The sequence below is a fragment of the Anolis sagrei genome, chromosome Y (genome assembly GCF_037176765.1).
Source record: "Anolis sagrei isolate rAnoSag1 chromosome Y, rAnoSag1.mat, whole genome shotgun sequence".
NCBI lineage: Eukaryota > Metazoa > Chordata > Lepidosauria > Squamata > Dactyloidae > Anolis > Anolis sagrei.
Genome location: NC_090035.1, coordinates 78,338,753 through 78,357,242, shown reverse-complemented (window position 1 = coordinate 78,357,242; position 18,490 = coordinate 78,338,753). Strand labels below are relative to the sequence as shown.

Genomic DNA, 18,490 nt, shown 5'->3' with positions numbered 1-18,490 from the left:
TGGACAATACATATTCACACCTAGCTCCAGCAGAGAAGAGCTCTGTGCCCCACCCCAGCCATTCCACAGATATATAAACCCCTTTTTCCTAATTCCAACAGACCTCTGAGGATGCTTGCCATAGATGCAGGCGAAAGGTCAGGAGAGAATGCCTCTAGAATATGGCCCTATAGCCCGAAAAAACCCACAAGAACCTTGCATTTCATGTGTTTTCGCTCTGCCTCTCCAAGTGGGTCTCTTGACAAACCTTGCCATTTGGGAAGGAGAAGAAAGAAAGTTCTTTTGGAAAGGAAGGAAGGGCTGCATTCCCCTTTTGAGTTTTTGGAGTGGAAGGAGGAACACTTTATCCCACAAAGCCCACCCAGAGGGGTGTGACCAAAGCCTAGGGGGCGTGGCTAGGACCCCCAAGGGGCGGTGCCCCACCCACCTCTCCATAAAAGCCTTGGCGCGCGCCTCTCCATTCATAAATCCGGTGCGCCTTTTGGACACAGTCGGGGGTGCCTTCCTCTTCTCCTTCTTTGCCGTCCAGTTTCTTCTCAAGGAGGGGTGGGACCTTCAGCAACAGGAGCAAAGGCACCAGCAGCCCCTCTTCTCCTTGGCTTCCTTTGCGTGATCTCTTTTCCTGAGCGTTGTTTGGATCCTCTGCCTCTTTTTGCGCGTGGACTCCGTGCGCCTTGTTGGCACCGATTTGGGGACCTCATGGCTCTCTTCGTGGCCGGCTTCCTCGCCCTCTTCTGCGCCCGTTTGGTGAGTCCAGGCTCGGGGGGATGCTTTTCCCAAGGAGGGTGCCCACTTGGATCCCCCAAAGATTGCCCCCCAAAAGCTTGATGCGCCCAAGGATTTGGGGAGCAAGGTGGCTTGGCTTAATCTATCTTTTTTCCAGCTCTGCTTGGAAGTATTGTCGAAGGCTTTCATGGCTGGAATCACTGGGTTCTTGTGGGTTTTTTCCGGGCTGTATGGCCATGTTCTGGAGGCATTTTCTCCTGACGTTTCGCCTGCATCTATGGCAAGCATCCTCAGAGGTAGTGAGGTCTGTTGGAACTAGGACAATGGGTTTATATATCTGTGGAATGGCTGGGGTGGGGCAAAGGGCAAAGAGCTCTTGTCTGCTGGAGCTAGGTGTGAATGCTTTAACTGACCACCGTGATTAGCATACAATGGGCTGACTGTGCCTGGAGCAAACTTTTGTTGAGCGGTAATTAGATGTCCCTGCCTGCTTATAGAATCATAGAATCATAGAATCAAAGAGTTGGAAGAGACCTCCTGGGCCATCCAGTCCAACCCCCTGCCAAGAAGCAGGAATATTGCATTCTAATCACCCCTGACAAATGGCCATCCAGCCTCTGCTTAAAAGCTTCCAAAGAAGGAGCCTCCACCACACTCTGGGGCAGAGAGTTCCACTGCTGAACGGCACTCACAGTCAGGAAGTTCTTCCTCATGTTCAGATGGAATCTCCTCTCTTGTAGTTTGAAGCCATTGTTCCATTGTGTCCTAGTCTCCAAGGAAGCAGAAAACAAGCTTGCTCCCTCCTCCATGTGGCTTCCTCTCACATATTTATACATGGCTATCATATCTCCTCTCAGCTTTCTCCTCTCTGTTGTTTTGCTGTTGCAATTTTTGAGGTTTTTTTAAATACTGGGAGCCAGATTTTGTTCATCTTCATGGTTTCCTCCTTTCTGTTGAAATTGTCCACATGCTTCTTGTGTATTTCAATGGCTTCTCTGTGTAGTCTGACATGGTGGTTGTTGGAGTGGTCCAGCATTTCTGTCTTCTCAAATAATCTGCTGTGTCCAGGTTGGTTCATCAGGTGCTCTGCTATGGATGACTTCTCTGGTTGACTTAGACCGCAGTGCCTTTCATGTTCCTTGATGCGTGTCTGGGCATTTCTGCGTTTGGTGGTCCCTCTGTAGACTTGTCCACAGCTGCATGGTACACGGTAGACTCCTGAAGAGGTGAGAGGATCCCTCTTGTCCTTTGCTGAACGTAGCATTCGTTGGATTTTCTTGGTGGGTTTGTAGATTGTTTGTATGTTGTGTTTCCTCATCAGCTTCCCTATGCGGTCAGTGGTTCCCTTGATGTATGGCAGGAACACTTTTCCTCTGGGTGGATCTTCATCTTGACTCTCGTGGCTTCTTCTCGGTTGTCTTGCAGCTCTTCTGATGTCTGAGGTGGAGTCTCCCTTGGCCTGGAGAGCCCAGTTGAGGTGGTTCAGTTCATCTTGAAGGAGGTGGGCTTCGCAGATTCTGATTGCAAGCTTTAGATATGGGGGAATCTGTTGACATTTCTCATGCCCTTCCTTGCAAAGACTGACCCAAGAAAGCAGATTGGGTTGGCTAACAGATGTGTATTTATGGTGAGTGTAAGGTCATAGGGAAGGCATGGACCAGTTTGGACCCTCCCAGGTGTTTTGGACTTCAACTCCCACCATTCCTAACAGCCTCAGGCCCTTTCCTTTTCCCCCTCAGCCGCTTAAGCGGCTGAGGGGGAAAAGGAAGGGGCCTGAGGCTGTTAGGAATGGTGGGAGTTGAAGTCCAAAACACCTGGAAGGTCCAAATTGGCCCATGCCTGAATATGTACATTTAAGTTGCCTGGTTTACTTCTGAATTCCAGCATTTCTTAGCTTCAGAATTGGGTTTTGTCAGTTCCTTCCTCCAAAAAGAAAGCCTGGGATTCCATCCGATTCCCAACCAAGGCTGACCCTCCTTCTTCACTCCCAAGGTCAGACCAGGACTCTGCTTTTTTCCGCCTTCTCATTTCTTTGGAGCCTCCGGTGACGCCAAACTCCACCAGTGTTCACATTTGGGCATATTGAGAATTCGTGTAGAGTTTGGTCCAGATCCATCATTGTTTGTGTCCACAGTGTTCTCTGGATGTAGGTGAACTACAACTCCCAAACTCAACATCAATGCCCACTAAACCCTTCTAGTGTTTTCTGTTGGTCGTGGGAGTCCTGTGTGCCAAGTTTGATTCAATTCCATCGTTGGTTGAGTTCAGAATGCTCTTTGATTAGAGGTGAACTATAGATCCCTGTGCTGACAGGACTGAATATCACAGAACATAATGAAACCCCTGTGCCGGCAGGACTGAAGACCAACAGGTCGCAGGTTCGAATCCGAGGAGAGGCGGATGAGCTCCTTCTATCAGCTCCATGTTCTCATGCGGGGACATGAGAGAAGCCTCCCACAAGGATGATAAAAACATCAAATCATCCGTGCAATGTCCCCTGAGCAACGTCCTTGCAGACGGCCAATTCTCTCACACCAGAAGCGACTTGCAGTTTCTCAAGTTGCTCCTGACACAACCAAAAAAAAAATTATTATTGGGTTGCTGTGAGTTTTTTGGGCTGTCTGGCCATGTTCCAGAAGCATTATCTCCTGACGTTTTGCCCACAGACGGCCAATTCTCTCATACCAGAAGTGACTTGCAGTTTCTCAAGTCGCTCCTGATAGGACAAAAATAATAATTCTTTGGTCATTTTTCTCGGATGCATAAACGGGACGTCCTAAATTCTTGATCAGTTGAGAGGTGTTAAGATGTGCCTGGTTGTTTCCTCTCTGCTGTTTTGCTGTTGTAATTTTAGAGTTTTTTAATATTGGTAGCCAGATTTTGTTCATTTTCATGGTTTCCTCCTTTCTGTTGAAATTGTCCACATGCTTGTGGACTTCAATGGCTTCTCTGTGTAGTCTGACATGGTGGTTGTTGGTGTGGTCCAGCATTTCTGTCTTCTCAAATAAAATGCTGTGTCCAGGCTGGTTCATCAAGTGCTCTGCTATGGCTGACTTCTCTGGTTAAAGTAGTCTGCAGTGCCTTTCATGTTCCTTCATTTGTGTCTGGGCAACGCTGCATTTGGTGGTCCCTATGTAGACTTGCAGGGTACATGGTAGACTCCTGCAGAGGTGAGAGGATCCCTCTTGTCCTTTGCTGAACGTAGCATTTGTTGGATTTTCTTGGTGGGTCTGTAGATTGTTTGTATGTTGTGTATGACCATGAAAATGAACAAAATCTGGCTAAAGGTAAAGGTAGGTAAAGGTAGTCCCCTGACATTAAGTCCAGTCATGTCTGACTCTGGGGTGTGGTGCTCATCTCCATTTCTAAGCCGAAGAGCCAGCGTTGTCCGTAGACACCTCCAAGGTCATGTGGCCGGCATGACTGCATGGAGCGCCGTTACCTTCCCGCCGGAGCGGTACCTATTGATCTACTCACATTTGCATGTTTTCGAACTGCTAGGTTGGCAGAAGCTAGGGCTGACAGCGGAAGCTCACGCCGCTCCCCGGAATCGAACCTGCGACCTTTCGATCAACAAGCTCAGCAGCTCAGTGCTTTAACCCACTGAGCCACCGGGGACTCTAAAATTACAACAGCAAAACAGCAGAGAGGAAACAACCAGGCACATCTTAACACCTCTCAACAAAAGATTTTCCCAGGCTCAGCCAGGCCTTCAAATGCTAATGAAGGTGGTCAGCTGAAACATTCACACCTAGCTCCAGCAGGGAAGAGCTCTTTGCCCCACCCCAGCCATTCCACAGATATATAAACCCATTGTCCTAATTCCAACAGACCTCACTACCTCTGAGGATGCTTGCCATAGATGCAGGCGAAACGTCAGGAGAGAATGCCTCTAGAACATGGCCCTATAGCCCGAAAACTACCTCTGAGGATGCTTGCCATAGATGCAGGCGAAACGTCAGGAGAGAATGCCTCTAGAACATGGCCCTATAGCCCGAAAACTACCTCTGAGGATGCTTGCCATAGATGCAGGCGAAACGTCAGGAGAGAATGCCTCTAGAACATGGCCCTATAGCCCGAAAACTACCTCTGAGGATGCTTGCCATAGATGCAGGCGAAACGTCAGGAGAGAATGCCTCTAGAACATGGCCCTATAGCCCGAAAAAACCCACAAGAACCTAGTGATTCCAGCCATGAAAGCCTTCGACAATACATTCCCAGAATAATTTGGTTGAGTCCAGCAATAATCCAATTATTACTGACCACATTTGCGGACTAAGTTGAACTAGATTCTGTTTTGGCGATTTGGCTTATATGTATTTATTCTGTCTGTATTTTAACTTATTATGTTTTAAGATGTATTTAGTTGTATTTGTGCATTATACGGAGGTAGAGAAGATCGAGATATAAAAGTTTTAAATAAGTAAATAAATAAATAATCATTGCTCAAGATATCTCTTGAGCTGGTGGAGCGAGCAGGGCACGGATACGGATGGCAACTATTAATCAGGTATAATGGTAGTATTGTCAACTACTACTATTCCTCCTCCTCGTAAGCCAGTGAGCAAAGGTATGTCTTCAGCTGAGGGGGCCACCTTTAACTCCTTAGGAAGGGAGTTCCAAAGATGGGGGGCAGCCACGGAGAAGGCCCTTTCCCTTGTTCCCACCAGTCGTGCTTGGGACTGGGGTGAAATTGAGAGGAGGACCTCCTCCGATGACCGCAGTGTCCGAGTTGGTCTGTAGAGGGAGATGTGGTTTGTCCAATAGTCTGGACCTAAGCCAGTGTTTCTCAACCTTCTTAATGCCACGACCCCTTACTATGCTTCCTCGTGTTATGGTGACCCCCAACCATAACATTAGATTCGTTGCTACTTTGTTGTAGGTTTTTTCGGGCTGTATGGCCATGTTCTAGAGGCATTTTCTCCTGACGTTTCGCCTGCATCTTTGGCAAGCATCCTCAGAGGTAGTGAGGTCTGTTGGAACTAGGAAAATGGGTTTATATATCTGTGGAATGACCAGGGTGGGGCAAAGGACTCTTGTCTGTTGGAGCTAGGTGTGAATGTTTCAACTGACCACCTTGATTAGCATATAATGGCCTGACTGCGCCTGGGGCAAACTTTTGTTGAGAGGTAATTACTGATGTCCCTGCCTGCTTCCTCTCTGTTGTTGTGCTGTTGCCATTTTAGTTTCGTTGCTACTTATAACTCATTTTGCTGATGTTATGAATAGGAACAGATTGGGAGAGGGGATTGATTTTTGTCCTGTGGGAGTTGTAATTGCTGGGATTTATAGTTCACCTACAATCAAAGAGCATTCTGAACTCCACCAACGATGGAACTGAATCAAACTTGGCACACAGAATTCCCGTGACCAACAGAAAATACTGGAAGGGTTTGGTGGGCACTGACCTTGAGTTTTGGGAGTTGTAGTTTACCTACATCCAGAGAGAACTGTGGACTCAAACAATGATGGATCTGGACCCAACTTGGCACGAATTCTCAGTATGCCCAAATGTAAACACTAGTAGAGTTTGGGGAAAATAGACCTTGACATTTGGGAGTTGTAGTTGCTGGGATTTATAGTTCACTGATGTTATGAATAGTAACAGATTGGGAGAGGGGATTGATTTTGTCCTGTGGGAGTTGTAATTGCTGGGATTTATAGTTCACCTACAATCAAAGAGCATTCTGAACTCCACCAACGATGGAACTGAATCAAACCTGGCACACAGAATTCCCATGACCAACAGAAAATACTGGAAGGGTTTGGTGGGCACTGACCTTGAGTTTTGGGAGTTGTAGTTTACCTACATCCAGAGAAAACTGTAGACTCAAACAATGATGGATCTGGACCAAACTTGGCACGAATTCTCAGTATGCCCAAATGTAAACACTAGTAGAGTTTGGGGGAAATAGACCTTGACATTTGGGAGTTGTAGTTGCTGGGATTTATAGTTCACCTACAATCAAAGAGCATTCGAACCCTACCAAGGATTGAATTGGGCCAAACTTCCCACACAGAACCTCCATGACCAACAGAAAACACTGTGTTTTCTGGTGGTCTTTGGTGACCCCTCTGACACCCCCTCGCGACCCCTCCAGGGGTCCCGACCCCCCAGGTTGAGAAACACTGACCTAAGCTGTTTAGAGCTTTAAAGGTAAGAACCAACACTTTGTATTTAGCTCAAAAGCAGACTGGCAGCCAATGGAGCTGCCGCAACATGGGAGTGGTTCTCTCCCTGAACGGCGCTCCAGTTAGTAACCTGGCTGCTAATCTCTGGACCATTTGAAGCTTCCGAACTATCTTCAAAGGCAAGTCACAATCTCACAGATAATGCCCATTGCAATCCTCCTCTGAAAAAAAAAATCTGACCAGGAGAGGGCTGTCATAGGTTTCAGTCAGCTTGGAGGCATCCAAGAAAAGTGACCAAAGAAATGTAAGTTCTGGATCAATATGTGAAGTTAGGGCCCCCCTAGTGGTGCAGCGGGTTAAACCACTGAGCTGCTGAACTTGCTGACCGAAAGGTTGGCGGTTCGAATCCGGGGAGTGGGGTGAGCTCCTGCTGTTAGCCCCAGCTTCTGCCAACGTAGCAATTCGAAAACATGCAGGTGTGAGTAGGTCAATAGGTACTGCTCCGGCGGGAAGGTAACAGCGCTCCATGCAGTCATGCTGGCCACATGACCTTGGAGGTATCTATGGATAACGCCTGCTTTTGGGGTTAGATATGGAGATGAGCACCATATTCCAGAGTCGGTCACAACTGGACTTAATGTCAGGGGGAAACTTTTACCTTTTATGTACTTACTTACTTACTTAGCAATCCCTTGTAGTCCAAGGATGATGGTACTCCAGGTGTAGTATCCTGGTGGTGCGTCCATAGGTGACTGTGGAGCCCTATTCTTGATTTGCATCTTCTCCCGCAGTGAGGGCATTGGTTTCCAGGTGGAAGGCGGTCCCGGTCGGGGTTGGCTTGTCGCACCTTCCTCTTGGCACGTTTCTCTCTTTCGCCCTCCATTCGTGCCTCTTCAAATTCTACAGCATTGCTGGTCACAGCTGACCTCTAGTTAGAGCGCTCAAGGGCCAGGGCTTCCCAGTTCTCAGTGTCTATGCCACAGTTTTTAAGGTTGTCTTTAAACCCATCTTTACTGTTCCAGTGGGAAGGTAACGGCACTCCATGCAATCATACTGGCCACATGACCTTGGAGGTATCTATGGACAACGCCAGCTTTTGGGGTTAGAAATTGAGATGAGCACTTTTTGGGGTTAGAAATGAGCACTTGGGTTAGAAATGGAGATGAGGGGGAGTTGGTCATGACCGGACTTAATGTCAAGGGGAAAACTTTACCTTTTATGTACTTACTTACTTACTTAACGGCGCTCCATGCAGTCATGCCGGCCACATGACCTTGGAGGTGTCTACGGACAACGCTGGCTCTTCAGCTTAGAAATGGAGATGAGCACCACACCCCAGAGTCAGACATGACTGGACTTAATGTCAGGGGTCTACCTTTACCTTTACCTTTACCTTTACCTTACTTACTTAGGCAAGCCCTCATTGTCCAAGTAGGATTGTCTTCCAAGATTGGTGTACTGGCAGTGAGTATGTAGGTGGCTGTGGAGCCCTATTCTTGATCTGCATCTTCTTCCGCAGTGAGGGCATTGGTTTCCAGGTGGAAGGCGGTCCCGGTCGGGGTTGGCTTGTTGCACCTTTCTCTTGGCATGTTTCTCTCTTTCGCCCTCCTTTCTTGCCTCTTCAAATTCTACAGCATTGCTGGTCACAGCTGACCTCTAGTTAGAGGCTCAAGGGCCAGGGCTTCCCAGTTCTCAGTGTCTATGCCACAGTTTTTAAGGTTGGCTTTAAACCAATCTTTACTGCTCCGGTGGGAAGGTAATGGCACTCCATGCAGTCATGCTGGCCACATGACCTTGGAGGTATCTATGGACAACGCCAGCTTTTGGGGTTAGAAATTGAGATAAGCACCCCCAGAGTTGGACACAACTAGACTTAATGTCAAGGGGAAACCATTACCTTTTATGTAAAGTTAATCCAATACTTGAAATCTGAGACCGAGCGGAAATTGCCTTTGGGATTTGTATTGTGTGTGTGTGTGTGTGTGTGTGTGTCATTTTTTTCTCTTCCGAAAGGTACATCTCCTAGATTCCTAAGTTCAAAGCAATGTGGTGTAATCAGGACCTTATATGGCAGTGGTTCTCAAGCTTCCTAATGCCGCGACCCCTTAGTACAGGTCCTCATGTTGTGGTGACCCCCAACCATAACGTTATTTTCGTTGCTACTTCACAACTGTCATTCTGCTACTGTTATGAATTGTAATGCAAATATCTGATATGCAGGATGAATTTTCATTCCCGGGACCAAATTTGGCACAAATACCCGATACGCCCAAAATTTGAATACTGGTGGGGTTGGGGGTGATTGATTTTGTCATTTGGTAATGCTGGAGTTGCTGGGATTTATAGTTCACCTTAAATCAAAGAGCCTTCTGAACGCTGTAGACTCAAGCAATGATGGATCTGGATCAAACTTGGCACAAATACTCAATATGCCCAAATGTGAACACTGGTAGAGTTTGGAGAAAATAGACCTTGCCATTTGGGAGTTGTAGTTGTTGGGATTTATAGTTCACCCACAATGAAATAGTATTTTCAACCCCCACCAACGATAAAATTGGACCAAACTTTCCACACAGAACCCCCATGACCAACAGAATGACAGTTGTGAAGTAGCAACGAAAAATACTATGTTATCTGATGGTCTTTGGCAACCCCTCTGACACCCCCTCGTGACCCCCACAGGGGTCCCGACCCCCAGGTTGAGAAACAGTGTTATATGGGCTTTGCTTGTCTGTTGACTTGTGCCTAGGCATCCTCGATGGGAAAGGAGAGTGTGTTGCATGTTTGGGAACTCTTAAAACCAGGGACAGATGACAACAAAGCTGGAATGTGTCCAGAGGAGGGCGACTAAAATGACCAAGGGTCTGGAGAACAAGCCCTATGAGGAGCGGCTTAAGGAGCTGGGCATGTTTAGCCTGAAGAAGAGAAGGCTGAGAGGAGATATGATAGCCATGTATAAATATGTGAGAGGAAGCCACAGGGAGGAGGAGGGAGCAAGCTTGTTTTCTGCTTCCCTGGAGACTAAAGGGTCTGGAGAACAAGCCCTATGAGGAGCGGCTTAAGGAGCTGGGCATGTTTAGCCTGAAGAAGAGAAGGCTGAGAGGAGATATGATAGCCATGTATAAATATGTGAGAGGAAGCCACAGGGAGGAGGGAGCAAGCTTGTTTTCTGCTTCCCTGGAGACTAGGATGTGGAACAATGGCTTCAAACTACAAGAGAGGAGATTCCATCTGAACATGAGGAAGAACTTCCTGACTGTGAGAGCCGTTCAGCAGTGGAACTCTCTGCCCCGGAGTGTGGTGGAGGCTCCTTCTTAGGAAGCTTTTAAGCAGGGGCTGGATGGCCATCTGTCAGGGGTGATTTGAATGCAATATTCCTGCTTCTTGGCAGAATGGGGTTGGACTGGATGGCCCACGAGGTCTCTTCCAACTCTTTGAGTCTATGATTCTCAAGTCACTCCTGACACAGAAAAAAGTGCATGGCAAAGGGAAAGTGTTTCTAAGAAATGTGCCTATTTGCTCAGGAACTATGCTTCTGTGGAACATGAATCATGTCGGAAAGACCGGGGCCTCAACATCCGAAGTAAGCACCTGGTTTTATTTGGCAGGATGTAGCCTTGAAGATATCCCTCAAGATGCTTGGAATAAAGCAGGATGGCTTGAGACCGATGTTTTTCAAAGCTTGCCAAGAATGCAGAAAGTGTGTAAATGCCTGCTGATCTGTAGCCGGAAGTCTGTGATCTATAGTCAGTCTCATTGTTTTATTTATTTATTTGTCGTGTCAGGGCAACCAGTCAATTATATTACATTTCTAACAGATCAAAGCAAACAAACAAACAGACAAAACACAAAATTTGCAAGCTTGGTAGTTGATTAAATGTCTTTTGACCAGTATCTGGCCTCTTGGAGTGCCTCTGGTGTTGCTGCAAGAAGGTCCTCCCTTGTGCATGTTGCATTGCAGCAGGTGGTCAGTGGTTTGCTCTTCACACTCGCATGTTGTGGATTCCACTTTGTAGCCCCATTTCTGAAGGTTGGCTCTGCATCTCGTGGTGTCAGAGAGCAGTCTGTTCAGCGCCTTCCAAGTCGCCCAGTCTTCTGTGTGCCCAGGGGGGAGTCTCTCATTTGGTATCTGTCATTGGTTGAGGTTCTGGGTTTGAGCCTGCCACTTTTGGACTCTCGCTTGCTGAGGTGTTCCAGCGAGTGTCTCTGTAGATCTTACAAAACTATTTCTAGATTTAAGTCGTTGGCGTGCTGGCTGATACCCAAACAAGGGATGAGCTGGAGATGTCTCTGACTTGGTCCTTTCACTATTGGCTGCAACTTCCTGGCGGATGTCAGGTGGTGCAATACCGGCTAAGTAGTGTAATTTCTCCAGTGGTGTAGGGTGCAGACACCCCGTGATAATGCAGCATGTCTCATTAAGAGCCACATCTACTGTTTTAGCGTGGTGAGATGTGTTCCACACTGGGCATGCATACTCAGCAGCAGAGTAGCATAGCGCAAGGGCAGATGTCTTCACTGTGTCTGGTTGTGATCCCCAGGTTGTGCCAGTCAGCTTTCGTATGATATTGTTTCTAGCACCCACTTTTTGCTTGATGTTCAGGCAGTGCTTCTTGTAGGTCAGAGCACGGTCCAAAGTGCCTCCCAGGTATTTGGGTGCGCTGCAATGCTCCAGTGGGATTCCTTCCCAGGTAATAATCCTCAGAGCTCGAGATGTTTGTCTGTTCTTAAGGTGAAAGGCACATGTCTGTGTTCTAGATGGATTAGGGGTCAGCTGGTTTTCCCTGTCATTGGCAGTAAGAGCACCTAGAGCTTCGGAGAGCTTCTGTTCTACCATCTCAAAGCTCCCTGCTTGAGCGGTGATGACACGATCATCTGCATAGATGAAGCTCTCTGTCCCTTCTGGCAGTGGCTGGTCATTTGTGTGGATGTTGAACATGGATGGGGCAAGCACGCTCCCCTGAGGCAGGCCGTTCTTCTGTTTCCGCCATCTGCTCCTTTGGCCCTGAAACTCAACAAAGAAGCTCCTGTTTTGTAGCAGGTTTCCTTTCCAGTCTCATTATGAAATGTAAGGAAAGAGGGAAGGGATTTCCGAAGGATGCCTTGTAGATGGAGCCAGGTTGTCTCCCACTGTTCCAGAAACTAAAATATGAAACAATGGTTTCAAGTTCCAACTAAACATTAGGAACTTGGTTGTTGTTGTTGTTAACTTCAAGGACTGTTGGATAGTGCAGAGAAGTACTTCGGATGGAGATGCCGTCTCTTTCTTTGGACAGAGATTGGATGGACATCTTTCAGGAGTGTTTTAACAGTATATTCCTGTGTAGCAGGACTTAAAACGCCAAAAAAGCAAAAAGATGCTACAGCACATGCGCAAAACAACTCCCTCTGGCAAACAAAACACACAAAAGCATATCCGCACTCTCTTTCGGACTACAGCTCCCAGCATCCCCTAGACCAGATCCAAATGCACTGCTTCCAAGCTGCAAGCTTTCTTCTCCTTGCGTTTCTTTGAGAGCATCCCAATCCCTGCATATTCCCAATTTGCTATTCCTGGACTACAACTCCCAGCAATCCTTCAGATAGATAGATTAGATCAGTGGTTCTCAACCTTGCTAATGCCGTGACCCCTTAATGCACTTCCCTATGTTGTGGTGACCCCCAACCATAATATTGTTTTCATTGCTACTTGATACCTGTCCTTTTACTACTGTCATAAATCATAATGTAAATATCCAATATGCAGGATGGATTTTCATTCAGTGGACTAAGTTGAGCACAAATACCCAATACGCCCAAATGTGAATGCTAGTGAGGTGGGGGGGGGGGGGGGGGGGAGGATTGATTTTGTAATTTGGGAGTTATAGTTGCTGGGATTTATAGTTCACCTATCATCAAAGAGCATTCTGAACTCCACCAGCAATGGATTTAAACCGAACTTGGCACACAGAACTCCCTTCCAATAGGGTTTCGTGGGCATTGACCTTGAGTTTGGGAGTTGTAGTTCACCTATATCCAGAGGAGTGCTGTGGATTCATGCAATGATGGGTCTGGACCAAATTTGGCACGAATACTCAATATACCCAAATGTGAATACTGGTGGAGTCTGGGGAAAATAGACCTTGACATTTGGGAGTTGTAGTTGTTGGGATTTATAGTTCACCTAAAATCAAAGAGCATTCTGTACTCGACCAACAATAGAATTGGGTCAAACTTCCCACACAGAATCCCAATGACCAACAGAAAATACTATGTTTTCTGATGGTCTTTGGCGACCCCTTTGTCACCCCTTCACGACCCCCTCAGGGGTCCCGACCCCCAGGTTGAGAAACACTGGATTAGATAGAGATAGATAGATAGATAGATAGATAGATAGATAGATCCATCAGGAGGACTGCTGGGAGTTGCAGTCCAAGAATAGGTAGAGAAGGAAGAAAGGGGAGAAAGAGGAAGGGAAGAAAAGGTGGGGGAGGAAGGGAAGAAGAAGAGAAAGAAGGAAGAAGAGAAAGAAAGAAAGAAAGAAAGAAAGAAAGAAAGAAAGGGAAGGAAGGAAGGAGAGAATGAGGGAGGGAAGTTTGGCCACAGCAATGTGTGGCAGGTACAGCTAGTGAGCAATAGGTCTATTTTCTCTAAACTCCACCAGTGTTTACATTTGGGCATATTGAGTATTCATGCCATGTTTAGTCCAGATACATCATTGTTTGAGTTCACAGTGCTCTCTGGATGTAGGTGAACTATAGCTCCCAAACTACAGCCCACCAAACCCTTCCACTATTTTCTGTTGGTCATGAGAGTTATGTGTGCCACGCCTGGTTCAATTGCCTCGTTGGTGGAGTTGAGAATGCTCTTTTAATTTAAATGAACCATAAATCCCAGCAACTACAACTCCCAAATGACAAAATCAATCCCCATCCGAACCCCACCAGTAATCCCCATCCCAACCCCACCACCAATGTCAAGGTCTATTTTCCCTAAACTCCACCAGTGTTTACATTTGGGCATATTGAGTATTCATGCCATGTTTAGTCCAGATACATCATTGTTTGAGTTCACAGTGCTCTCTGGATGTAGGTGAACTATAGTTCCCAAACTACAGCCCACCAAACCCTTCCACTATCGTATCTTATGTGTGCCATGTCTGGTTTAATTGCATCGTTGGTGGAGTTGAGAATGCTCTTTTAATTTAAATGAACCATAAATCCCAGCAACTACAACTCCCAAATGACAACATCAATCCCCATCCCAACCTCACCAGTAATCCCCATCCCAACGCCACCACCAATGTCAAGGTCTATTTTCTCTAAACTCCACCAGTGTTTACATTTGGGCATATTGAGTATTCATGCCATGTTTAGTCCAGATACATCATTGTTTGAGTTCACAGTGCTCTCTGGATGTAGGTGAACTATAGCTCCCAAACTACAGCCCACCAAACCCTTCCACTATTTTCTGTTGGTCATGAGAGTTATGTGTTCCAAGTCTGGTTCAATTGCCTCGTTGGTGGAGTTGAGAATGCTCTTTTAATTTAAATGAACCATAAATCCCAGCAACTACAACTCCCAAATGACAAAATCAATCCCCGCCCCCAACCGCATCAGTATTCAAATTTGGGCGTATTGGGTATTTGTGCCAGACTTGGTCCAGTGAATGAAAATACATCCTACATATCAGATATTTACATTTGCAAAATTACAATTATGAAGTCGCAACCAAAATAATGTTGTGGTTGGGGGTCACCACAACATGAGGAACTGCATTAAGGGGTCACAACATTAGGAAGGTTGAGAACCACTGCCCTAGAGAGCCCAGGGAATGAGGGAAGGAACCAGGTATACCAAAATTGGGAGAGGAAGTGACCACAAAAAATAGTCTAACTTTCAGATATGTCTGTATGTCACTCATATGATACCAGCCTTGGTTGCAGATCTAACAAAAATACGATGAGGAAATTATCTGAGTAGATCTCTGTGCATCTCCAGTTTGAACTCTAAAAACAAATTTCCTCGCTGAAATCTATCATGTTTCTCAGTCCTGTGCCCACTTTCCTGAGATATGCTTCTACTCCTGGCCCTGGTTTGGAATATGGATCTCTCATCTGAAAGGAAGTGGATCCCTGTAGAGAAATGTTTATTATAGAGTGTTTAATGTACTGTGTTTAAACTGTATTTAGGGTTTACATTAGTTGCTATGGCCTAACTGTAAGAGATAGGTTGCCATGGTAACAAGGCCTCAGAGGAGGTGGGCGGAGTTTAAGGAATAAAAGGTTTGAAAGCGACAGTTAATATTCAGTCCGGTGGATGAGACCCGGGGAAGAGGATCAGAGTCAGTTAGGGCTCTGGGTTGTGAAGCTGTGAGAATTCAGTTAGTTCTTAGGATTTGTGAATATTTCTTCAGCAAGAGAGCTGAAGGTGTTACCTTGTTAGATTGCTTAGGTTAAAAGAATCTAACAGAAGGGGTTTTAAAGATCGCCAGTAAGGAAAGACTGGTGATCAGTGGTTTGATCCGAGTATAGGACAAACAGTGTGGAATATTCACAATAGGGAACTCTGAAGTAATAAAAGCACTTCACTAAAGAAGGAGTTTATAGAATTGTAACATCAGAAGCTTGAATGTATCTCAAACTAGCCATATTGTAACATCAAGCCTTGTGCCAAGTTCAAATTCTCAAAACTGCAACAATTACGTTCTGTTAACAATAAAACTTGTTCTCTTTGTATTTCAAACCTGCCTCCTCCATTGCTTTTATGCTTGGTGCATTCCACACTTCCAACGTCACCTCACAACACAACTAAGGATAAACAGAGACATAAACCAGCGTCTCTAAACATATTGGTGGCAGCTTAATTGATATCTAAAAGAAGGTTCCTTACAAATATTGTTGGCATCAAGGAAAATTAGTACTTCTTTACATAATTTGGTGCCAGCAGCTGGGAGGCTTCGTTACAATCCCAAAGGCCTAATATTTGGCTGCCCCTGGAACAGTGGAGTTTCAATGGAATCCCAGTTTGCCACTTCCAGAAGAGTGTTTAAGAAGTGTAACTATGCCTATAAAACTTTGCATTCCCTTTAGGAATCAAGTTCCTTCCTTCCTCCCATTGTCCTGCAATACTCACATCTGCAGACTCAAGCAAGGTGTTTTCAAAATCGTGGAATTTGGGGGAAAATATTGCTCGGCTAGTGTTTGCGCATTGGGGAAGGGAAGGGAAGAATGCCAACTGAAGGACAAGGGGTTGTTCAAAGATGAATGGAAAGGGAAGAGTTTTGACAACTGTAATCCTATGCTCAGAGAAGGCTTTTTTCTCGATTCTGTGCTGGTCTTCGGAGCTAGGCTCGAATAAAAAGAGGATCTTCTTGAGCACAAAACATCTTGGAATTAGGAAGGGGACACAGAACATCTGATGGGATTAAAGAGCCTGACGTGAATTCCTTTCCCAGAGAAGAGACTTGTGAGAGGCAGTGTTAGAATCATAGAATCAAAGAATGAAAGAGTTGAAAGAGACCATTTGTGACACTGATTAAGTATTTCCTCATTCTTTGCATGCTTGCTGGAGTTTTTTATGGCGTCATAAATTAGCCTCTCCACATAAGCGGTACCTAAATTTCTTACTTATAGAATCTTAGAATCAAAGAGTTGGAAGAGACCTCCTGGGCCATCCAGTCCAACCCCTTTCTGCCAAGAAGCAGGAATATTGCATTCAAATCACCCCTGACAGATGGCCATCCAGCCTCTGCTTAAAAGCTTCCAAAGAGGGAACCTCCACCACACTCCGGGGCAGAGAGTTCCACTGCTGAACGGCTCTCACAGTCAGGAAGAGTTTTGACAACTGTAATCCTATGCTCAGAGGAGGTTTTTTTCTCGATTCTGTGCTGGTCTTCGGAGCTAGGCTCGAATAAAAAGAGGATCTTCTTGAGCACAAAACATCTTGGAATTAGGAAGGGGACACAGAACATCTGATGGGATTAAAGAGCCTGACGTGAATTCCTTTCCCAGAGAAGAGACTTGTGAGAGGCAGTGTTAGAATCATAGAATCAAAGAATGAAAGAGTTGAAAGAGACCATTTGTGACACTGATTAAGTATTTCCTCATTCTTTGCATGCTTGCTGGAGTTTTTTATGGCGTCATAAATTAGCCTCTCCACATAAGCGGTACCTAAATTTCTTACTTATAGAATCTTAGAATCAAAGAGTTGGAAGAGACCTCCTGGGCCATCCAGTCCAACCCCATTCTGCCAAGAAGCAGGAATATTGCATTCAAATCACCCCTGACAGATGGCCATCCAGCCCCTGTTAAAAAGCTTTCAAAGAAGGAGCCTCCACCACACTCCGGGGCAGAGAGTTCCACTGCTGAACGGCTCTCACAGTCAGGAAGTTCTTCCTCATGTTCAGATGGAATCTCCTCTCTTGTAGTTTGAAGCCATTGTTCCATTGCGTCCTAGTCTCCAAGGAAACAGAAAACAAGCTTGCTCCCTCCTCCCTGTGGCTTCCTCTCACATATTTATACATGGCTCACATCATGTCTCCTCTCAGCCTTCTCTTCTTCAGGCTAAACATGCCCAGCTCCTTAAGCCGCTCCTCATAGGGCTTGTTCTCCAGACCCTTGATCATTTTAAGTCGCCCTCCTCTGGACACATTTCAGCTTGTCAATAGCTCTCTTGAATCGTGGTGCCCAGAATTGGACACAATATTCCAGGTAAAGTGGTCTAACCAAAGCGGAATAGAGCATGGGGAGCATGACTTCCCTAGATCTAGGCACTATGCTCCTATTGATGCAGGCCAAAATCCCATTGGCGTTTTTTGCCGCCACATCACATTGTTGGCTCATGTTTAACTTCCTGTCCACGAGGACTCCAAGATCTTTTTCACACGTACTGCTCTCAAGCCAGGCATTGTCCCCCATTCTGTATCTATGCATTTCGTTTCTCCTGCCAAAGTGGAGTATCTTGCATTTGTCACTGTTGAACTTCATTTTGTTAGTTTTGGCCCATCATCTCTCTAATCTGTCAAGATCGTTTTGAATCCTGCTCCTGTCCTCTGGAGTCTTGGCTCTCCCTCCCAATTTGGTGTTGTCTGCAAACTTGATGATCCTGCCTTCTAACCCTTCATCTAAGTCATTAATAAAGATGTTGAACAGGACCGGGCCCAGGACGGAACCCTGCTTGTGGCACTCCACTCGTCACTTCTTTCCAAGTGTTGCAGCATACTTTACCCGTTCACTCGAGTGCAGCAGACAAGGAAGAGAATGGAGACAGAAGATTGAATTTCCAGGCCTTTACTCTTTTGCAAAAAAGGGTGAACACCTTTCAAAGGCCCGTCACAACCTCATGTTTCAATCACAATATATATATAGTACAATTAGTGCTGACAAAATCAATTTTTTCCCTACACATGCGTAGATAGTACAACATTTGGAAATTTACTCAGTACAATTATTAAACAGATGAAAAACAAGTGTTCACGTGTACAGCTACCCTCAAACTTAACCTAGGTCACCTAATCAGGTCAGGCAAACACTCCATGACGCTCAACATCTCCTGACTCTACAATTTGTTTTCTGCAATTTTAACTATTAGATAATTTCAAAGCTTAAATCTTTAATTGGATTATTTTATTTACAGTATTTATATTCCGCCCT

The 18,490-nt window shown here is 45.8% G+C and overlaps 1 protein-coding gene across 1 annotated transcript in view; it reads left to right on the top strand.

Moving 5' to 3' along the window:
* The first annotated feature begins 481 nt into the window (after positions 1-481).
* LOC137095318 (delta-like protein C) overlaps positions 482-18,490 on the top strand; it is a 77,246-nt gene continuing 59,237 nt past the window's right edge. The window contains exon 1 of the mRNA XM_067461811.1: positions 482-747. Coding sequence (XP_067317912.1) covers positions 700-747 — 48 coding nt within the window. The 5' untranslated portion in view covers positions 482-699. The remainder of the gene's footprint in view (positions 748-18,490) is intronic.